We start from the raw sequence: 8,832 nt of genomic DNA on the forward strand, positions 1-8,832 counted from the left end.
TTTGACAACAAGGGCCGGTCTCCAACCCAGCAGCAAATAAGAGAGGGAGGGGATGACGGCGGCTGGGAGGGTGGGAGCCATTGAACCTGAGGAAACGGAGAGAAAATATTGACAATTTAAATGTGAGGGCACAGAAGAGACACGTGTGAACTTGTGTGTCCATGACGTCCTAGTGAGAGTGCAGCTGGAAGTGTGGATGCCCTGCGTCCTGAATGAGGCACGATAACAAGTTAGGAAGTTCGACTGACGACGGAGGCTCGCTCGCGACTTGCTGGCCCAGAATGCAGGGTCTGAGTTCGCGGGCTCACGCCTTCTCCGTGGAGGCGCTGGTTGGGAAAAGCTGCAAACGGGTGAAAGTAGAAAGCGAAAAGGATGAGCGACTGCAGGATCACTCAACGCCCGAGAAGGAGCGTAGCTCGTCAGCAGGAACCATGATCGCCGATGGGGAAATGCAGGGTTAGTGTCAAATTCAGCGTACAGAAGTCTAGAACATGGAGTCACGCTGCTAACATTTAATTTTACGCACGAGAAGATTAACGGTTAAACTCATCACACCATCGGGCGAATTTCAGCACAGTTAGGCTGTATTTCAAACATTTTATCCGAGAAGGCTATAAGCAAACCTGGCACATGACACATGAATCATAACTTCGTTTGATTCGTTGAAGTTTGTAACGTTAAGTTTATGGAAAAGAATAAAAGTAAACTTGTTTCACGTTACTTGTGTTTACATATAACAGTGAAATGACATGGTCATTTAGTCTGAATGCAGCATCCCTTTTTTTACTGTGGTGTGTGATGTTCCAAAGAAAGCGAGAGGCGGAGGAAGGCGTCCCTGCTTTTACGGAAGCCCGTGGACAGCGAACGCGATCCGGAATCGGAGAGAGAGGTGCGCATGGAACTTCAAGGGTCGGACTTGTGGAACCGATTCCACGAAATTGGCACAGAAATGATAATCACTAAAGCTGGCAGGTAAGCTTTGACAGCAGCCAAGAATCACTTATTAGACTGCGCGTAAAGGGGGTGGAGATCTTAAACCTTTCTTCAATATAGGCCTAATGTATATTTTACTTGCATGCTAAATTGTTCTAATTTTGTACAAGAAACATTGTTCTAATTTGGTACAAGACTATTAATGTGTTTATCACACCTGCTTAACTCAGACAACAGTCATGTTACAGCCTATGATATTGAGTGACACAACTTCTCAATGTAGGAACTTGTAAGGATGTTAATGTAAAAAAATAGGATATAAATGTAAAAAAGCTTGGCATAGTTTGGTGATGTTTGGCGGTTTGTGGTAAATACGGCATGATTTTACAGTTCTATATTAAATATCCTATAGCCTTCTGGAATGAAGGGTAACTTTCGAGTGTGAGTTCATGGGGAGGAAAGGCGATGCTCGGATTACAGCAGGGCAAAACTTTCCGATTACCTTTAGGAAACGTGATTACATGGTCCAGAGGGATTATGTTTGACATTGGCTACACCAAGACAGGGTGAAATACAAAGGAAACGCGGGACGTATTTCCACTGTGTATTTCCCATTGCAATTACCGCGCAGACTAAAATCAGTTAAATATTTCGTTGTTTATAAAGGCACGACACGATCATCCTGCACTTGGTTATAATTTGCATTACAACGACGTTGGAACAAATAACTGTAGTCGTAAATCAAACTGTTGGCTTTAATTATAAGACCACCTTTTAAAGTTATATTCCAAGAGCCATTCCATGTGCCTTTTTAATTGCTACAACTTTTTTGTCCCTTTTAACAAATGATAAACAGTGGGCACTCTTGTAGGCTATACCCTACTTTCATTTTTCATTGTGTCGTAATGTGGCGTTTTTAGTATTGTACATTTTATTTGAAAGATTTTTGAATATAAAGTGACTGCGATGTTTCTGCAGGAGAATGTTTCCATCGGTTCGGGTAAAAGTAAGACACTTGGATCCGTTCAAACAATATTACATCGCCATGGACATCATGCCCGTGGACTCCAAGAGATACAGGTGCGTCACCAGTCACCCGTATCCTGTACATTTAGTCTTATTATTTTATTGTTTCACAGCATTGAGTCGTTTTAACAGTATCCCAAAACATGATTAACTATTGTGAGTGATGTTTTGGAGTAACTTAATTTATGTGAAGAATTTGCCAATGCAATATCGCAGCTGTTTGACGTTAGAATCTCTGTAGGCCTACTTGACTTTCCAGTTGCTTTAAGGTTCACTATTTGAACTTTTTACATGTTGGTATAGGTTGTTTGTGACTTTATTTGTCTGCTTTCTGGACATGTATTTTGGACTGGAAGCCGTCGATACCTAAACGCTTTACGAACATAAAAATATGAATAGTCATTTACAGTTAACGAAAATTGTTGGAGAATATATCGAAATATAGGCCTAGCCGATGTTTGACGTAGCACCGTCATATTTGATGTAGACTATCATTTAAACTTTGAGGCATTTGGCACATGTATTTTCAGCAACCTTACTTTTATTTTATTTGTTCACAAACAGACTCGACGTAGCCTATTATGTAAATTATATAAAATTATTAGGCCTAATAGTCTGCTGGCTAAATGTAGACCTAATTTAATTAATTTGAATGGGAACACTAACGTTCAGGACGCAATACTGTTCCTCGACATTGTTTTGAAAGCTTGTCAGTCAAAATTACATTTACGTTTTTAACATGACCAAGTCTGTGTCCTGTTGCTGCGCTGATAGGTACGTGTATCACAGCTCCCAGTGGATGGTGGCGGGAAACACTGATCACTCGTGCATAGCGCCTCGGCTATATGTTCACCCCGACTCGCCGTGCTCGGGGGAGACGTGGATGCGTCAGGTCATCAGCTTTGACCGTGTCAAACTCACCAACAATGAGATGGACGACAAAGGCCATGTATGTCAGTGTTGCCCACTTCACCTCACGTTCTTTTGATGTATTCGGAATGCTGACCGAGTGCAGTGAAAGGACTACAAGGTGACTGACCAATATTTTTCACCTCTCCACAAATTCAGATCATCCTGCAGTCAATGCATAGGTACAAGCCACGCGTCCATGTAATTGAGCACGACCCCCGCTTGGACCTTGCTCAGATCCCGTCTCTGCCGGCTGAAGGCGTGCATACTTTTTCCTTCTCAGAAACCCAGTTTACCACAGTGACAGCGTACCAGAACCAACAGGTAAATGTAATAACTTAATTTAATCAATAACATAAACGTTAATATTTCAGGTAACCATGGACTGTATAGATATATTGTCATGTTTAACATATAAATATGATGTAGCTATTTTAGGAACACATCAAACATGACAGACCTTTACTTTTTCTTTACACTATATTTATGTGCTGAAATGATTTAATCAAGCCAAATATGCCCTGTTTAATTCCATAAAACGGATCCAATTTGTCTGTGGGTACAAAAATAAAACAATAAATGCTGATAGATTTTGTCAGGCTTTATATAGTAGAAGAGCCTCAGCAACAATAAAAGTGAGCTGGCCCATATCGGGTTCATATAGGCACATAAACAGGTCATAGTTCTGCAGGCCACTCAGAGAGGCAGTAAATCACACAGTGAGAGGCAGTGCAGGCAGCGGCTCTGAACATGTAAAGCACATTCTGGGAGCCATATTTAAAGAAGAGGGTCTTGGAGCTTCAAAGACATCCATACTTTCAGACAGATGCGTACACACACGCACACGCACACACACAGCTTCAAACTCAACAAGTGTTTAGTTGTATATTTTTCTCACACACACGCACAGGCACACACAAACTGTAATTGTGTAACTCACATTTACTCACACACACACACATTTTATATGTGACTGAACATATACATCGGAATGCACACACACATACTCACTATTGTAAAACTCAGAAACATAAACATGGCATGCGCTCATGCATGCACACACACACACACACACACACACACACACACACACGCCTGGCCTGAGCTTGTCTGCCAACACTTTTCATCAGTGGCCACTTTTTTACTGTGAAAGATTGTTTTACTGCTTGACCGCTGTCGCGCTGGCCGGCCAAGCCAGCAGAGTCCACACAGTTAAAAGCCCCGTATAAAATCATGCCCAACAAGTCCCCTGTTATCAAACGGGCCTGTTTGACATGGCACATCGCCCTGGGTGGCTCTGAAATTTACAGACCCTCTGAGGATCACAGAGCTTCCCTTTGGTCAACCTCACACCATAAAAGCTGAGGTCATTGTTGGTTTTTCTGAATACTGCAAAATCTCCTCCAAGTTGACAATATATGTTTTAATTTTTTTTTTCATTCTGCTGTGCTACCATGGATTTAGATAACCAAACTGAAGATTGACAGAAACCCTTTCGCCAAAGGTTTCAGAGACCCAGGGAGAAACAGGTAATGTAACTGACTTCACTAAATGTTCACATGAAACATAATACTGCTGCATGAATAATTTTATATGTTCTGTTCATGTGCAGATCAACATGTGAACATTTTAATAACTTAAACAACCTGAAAGTGTTACACGATTTTATTGTGAAATAAGGTCTAAATTCGTGTTTTGGAGAGACAAACTGTATACTGGCACAGCACAGCAATGTATTATTTTAACATTTACTTCACCTTCTGTTACTTACCTCAGCATCTCTCTCTCTCTCGTTTTTTTTTGTTTGGGATTTAGGGGGGTTCTGGATGGGATCCTGGAGTCGTATCCATGGAGAAATCCAATCAGTCTGGACTTCAAGCCCTTTGCGCTGGAGCTGCAAGGTTGAGACAAACATTTATGTCGTTTTAACAAGCTATAAAGGACAGTTGTTCAACATGCCATGCCTATGAATGCTCAATTTTAGTTGAAGAATCAGTGACAGTTAAATGTCTTTTCCTTCAGTCTGATTTTTGACGCTTTAGGGAAACAATTTATTTGATTATTTTATTTTATTAACATTTGATTTTGAAGAATCTTTACTCATGATTCATCACTCTCTCACATGCACTCCTAAGTCTATGAGTCATTTGTGAGAACCACCCAATGTCTCTTATTTCACAATCATATAAAAAGGCTCTTCAGTCTCTTCCCTTAGAGGAAGCCATAATTATTCTACTCAAAATCTCTTTCTTGGGTTATTTGCTGTAAAGCTGATCATTAGAGGCACAGTCCATGATTCTGCTCTGATATCCATTTCAGTTCAAATCCAGTCCAATTCATTCAAACTCTGGTCCTATGTCCAAATCAGTGAATACTCCTCTAGGTCTTCTTGCTGTCCTCTCTGTGTGTGCGCTGAAAATAAATAAAATAAATATACAAAAAAAATAAAATAAATAAATCTAGAATTGCAGATTCAACCTTTAAATCAAAAAATAAAAAAGCATCGTGGAGGAAAGATAGCATCACTACCTGATAATTAGTAAATAAATCTGCTAAGTTCCAGTTCCAGTACCTTTACCTTTAAATCTCACTTTATCTTTGTAATGTTCTGTTGGCAGATGGCAGTTCTGGGTCCCCGGGTGGCTGTGTGGGCCTCTCACCCCTGAAGAGCCTCCTGCCCCCGTCCACCTGCCCCACCTCCTCTGGCCCCTTTGCCCTGTCCTGCGCCTCCGACTCGGCTCTCCATGGCCTCTCCGTCCCGTTCTGCTACAAGATTTCCCCCGCCACCAGCCTCCTCGCTGCGCGTGCCTACAACTCCCATGGTGCCGAGGGGTTGCGGGGATACCAAGGGCTGCTGCGGCCCCTGGCCGCGGCTGACTTCCCCTTGCTGTCCGCCCTGCACAGCAAGAAGGTGGCCAGCTGCAGGGGCCAGTGTTTGCAGGGACCGCCCGGGGCATCGTCAGCCTGCTTCCTCCACCTGCAGGGGCTGAGAGGGTCAGGGGTCAACTCAGTGCATCATGACCCCCTCCCATCAACGCTCGCCTCGCCGTACAGCCTGTACGGCTGCGGTCTGCCCACGACGCCCCAGCTGTCTTCGCTGGCGCGGCAGCACGCCAAGCTGGCCAATGGCGGAGGCGCTGCCGCCACCGCCGCATCGTCGGCGACACAGACTGAGAGCCTCCTGCGCCAGGCAGCGTTGTGGCACCCGGCCATCAACCACTGCCTCTGACATCTGACCCGCGACGCTGCTGCCTGGGACGCTGTCATGAGGTTGTCATGGCTACCAAAGAACACAAACACCAGAGGACAGTTGAGTTTCAACAGCTTCTGGGATGAATACCTTCATGATTTTTTTGCCTTCTTTATCATAATCATCATCATCATCATCATCATCATCCCCATGTTTGAGGGTCAGCCAGGGAGAGGTCGGCAGAATGGACGTATTATGTGGACTGGCAGCGCAGTTAATCGCACACACATTGAAGCTGAATATGTCAAAAGTGGAGTAATGTTTTTTGGCATTGAGCTACGCAATTGTACTCTCAAAGGGAAAGAAGAAAGTATTCAGTGGTTTTGGACATGCCACAGAGGGATAGAGATTGTGTGTGTGTGTGTGTGTGTGTGTGTGTGTGTGTGTGTGTGTGTGTGTGTGTGTGTGTGTGAGAGAGAGAGAAAGAAAGAGAGAGAGTGAGAGAAACAGATAGAAAGAGAGAATGAAAAATGAATGTTGTGAAGTGGAGTTGAGGGTGAGAAAGGTAGGAAAAAGGTAAGGAAGACAAATGCTGAATGGAGGAATGTTTTTTTGGATATTGGCAAAATCTCGGAGGTTTGTCATTCACAGATTGAGTTGCACAAAAAGACTTTTCCTGCCTTGAAGACTCTATTTAAATATACTGTGTATATTTGAGACAATGTTCAATGTATGAACTTCGGGTAATTTGCAGAATCACAAGGGGTCTTGGTGCTTCAATTAAGGTTTATAAACACAGGATTCTTCAGAAGTCATTTTTAAAACATGTATTAAGTATGTGTATAATACTGGACACAATGTAAGTGGACAGATGCATCATCTAAGAACAGCTGGGTGTTTTGATAAATGTATGAATATTTTAAAAATCGGGTGTATCATTATTGCAGCCATTTCACACAAATAATGTTCTCTTTTGATTTGTAATGTATCAAGACAATACACATTAATCATTCCATACATATTGGTCATAAAAGGTCAGTTTCCATTTTTATTTTGGGTCATTCTTCTGTTTAGTGAGTGTGTGTGTGTGTGTGTCCATGCACGTTGAGAAGTTATGGACAATAGCAGGTTTTTTATTATATTCACTATAATTTTTCATAACTAAAGATTAATAAAGCTTTGAGTACAGCCATTTGCCTTAACAAAGACAGATATAATTCTGACAATGGATGCCAAATATGTGCTAAAGAATATATAAACCGATCTATGCCTCGCCCTTTATCAAAATGCTCTAATGGCAAACAAACGCGGTCATGTTTTCTATACATTCACACATAATTTTAAAACATGTATTAAGTATGTTGGCATACTGGACATGATTGGCAGAGTGCAACTTGAGTACAGGAAACACTGGTCGTATTAGTTGTAATGTTCCACTTCTGTTTTCTTAACTGTTTTGGGTGGTTATTACTAGGGCGTGTGTCAAATGTGGCTTTGCAGAAGAAAGCAAGTATGCAGTTTGGGGATCTACCCAAATATGCAGTGTAAAACATGCATAGAGAACACAACAGACAATCTATACACCTATCCAAACAACTTGCATACATCACTATAAATCAGAAAAAATGTACAACTCCAACAGTGCTTAAGTTTTGATACATAGACTGATGAGAGGAAAGTAAGTAATGTTTTATAAAAAAATAAAATACCAATAAAACAATGTTTAAAACAACCTAAATGTGGTAATTTTATATATAATAAATTAAATATATATTTTACTAATCATGGGTTTGTTTTTCCTTTAGTTTATTATATATGTATTTTAGTAAGACCTCTAAATAAGCTCAGGTTCAGCATGGAGCCCACCATGTAGTTTGCTCCCCTTGAATGGCCAAATGACTGATTGCTGCATCCACTGACTTTACCATGTCCAGGTAGGAGATCAGCTTTCAAACAGTCAAGGGAGCTAACTTCAGTTCCATTCTTTACTGTTTTCTGGTAAAAAGTTAAACTCCATTATTATTACTAACTCTGGAGGGAGTTACTGGCATACGGATATGCAACACCTACAACTTACATTTATAAGCGCTCTTAAATTGTTATAATGGAGGTCTTTCTACATTAGAAACATTTTTAAAAATTACCTCATATTAAAGCATTAATATGGAAATTTCATTAACATTCAAAATGTTCATTAATATTCTAACATCATGCTAAATCATAACCCAACACTAATAATTGAAATGTGAAATGTCCTATTGTGTTTACAACAAATCAATAACCTGTTACACGACTTTGAAAATCGTGATTGTTTTACGCACAAAAAAATGGCACACCGTTTTTTCCTGCTGAATGAACGTTTCCATTAACACTCTCTGACTATGAACATGTGTTTATGAGCAAAACCAGCTAAAGGGTTTGCGTCAAGTGAAACAAATCACCACTGTTGCGCAAAATTACACGTTAAGCAGCTCAATTAGGCAATTTGCTCGGTTTAACTAATCGCGGGCATTGGCAAGGTGAAAAGGTTATAGGCACGACTCTGTGTTCTAACTCTCGTGAAAGGCGGAAGCAGTTCTTTCATTTAGGTGATGGGTGTTTTTATTGGCCTAAACCATGCTGTAACTTTTCTCAGTTTTGGCCGTTCTTTCCCGAGCCGTTTCCAAAGACAGACAAGTCGTAGCATTATCAATCAACTAGAATACTATTGTTTATAATGCCGGTCTACAAATACTGGTGTAAAGCTTTTGGTTTACCCCGTGTATTCTGAGACG

At 41.2% G+C, this 8,832-nt stretch overlaps 1 protein-coding gene across 1 annotated transcript; it reads left to right on the forward strand.

Moving 5' to 3' along the window:
* The first annotated feature begins 281 nt into the window (after positions 1 to 281).
* Positions 282 to 6,097, forward strand: LOC121694937 (T-box transcription factor TBX22-like). The gene is made up of 8 exons (XM_042075338.1): positions 282 to 456; positions 810 to 972; positions 1,912 to 2,013; positions 2,734 to 2,908; positions 3,028 to 3,192; positions 4,333 to 4,397; positions 4,684 to 4,769; positions 5,487 to 6,097. The coding sequence occupies exons 1-8, from the start codon at positions 282 to 284 to the stop codon at positions 6,095 to 6,097; spliced, it is 1,542 nt and encodes a 513-aa protein (XP_041931272.1).
* The last annotated feature ends 2,735 nt before the right edge of the window (positions 6,098 to 8,832 follow it).

Source organism: Alosa sapidissima, chromosome 20, assembly GCF_018492685.1.
Source record: "Alosa sapidissima isolate fAloSap1 chromosome 20, fAloSap1.pri, whole genome shotgun sequence".
In the NCBI taxonomy this organism is placed as follows: domain Eukaryota; kingdom Metazoa; phylum Chordata; class Actinopteri; order Clupeiformes; family Clupeidae; genus Alosa; species Alosa sapidissima.

Coding starts and splice junctions, on each gene's coding strand:
- LOC121694937 (XM_042075338.1), top strand. CDS start 282: ATGCAGGGTCTGAGTTCGCGGGCTCACGCCTTCTCCGTGGAGGCGCTG. Junction 2,014..2,733: donor GTGGACTCCAAGAGATACAG/GTGCGTCACCAG, acceptor CTGCGCTGATAG/GTACGTGTATCACAGCTCCC. Junction 4,770..5,486: donor CTTTGCGCTGGAGCTGCAAG/GTTGAGACAAAC, acceptor TTCTGTTGGCAG/ATGGCAGTTCTGGGTCCCCG.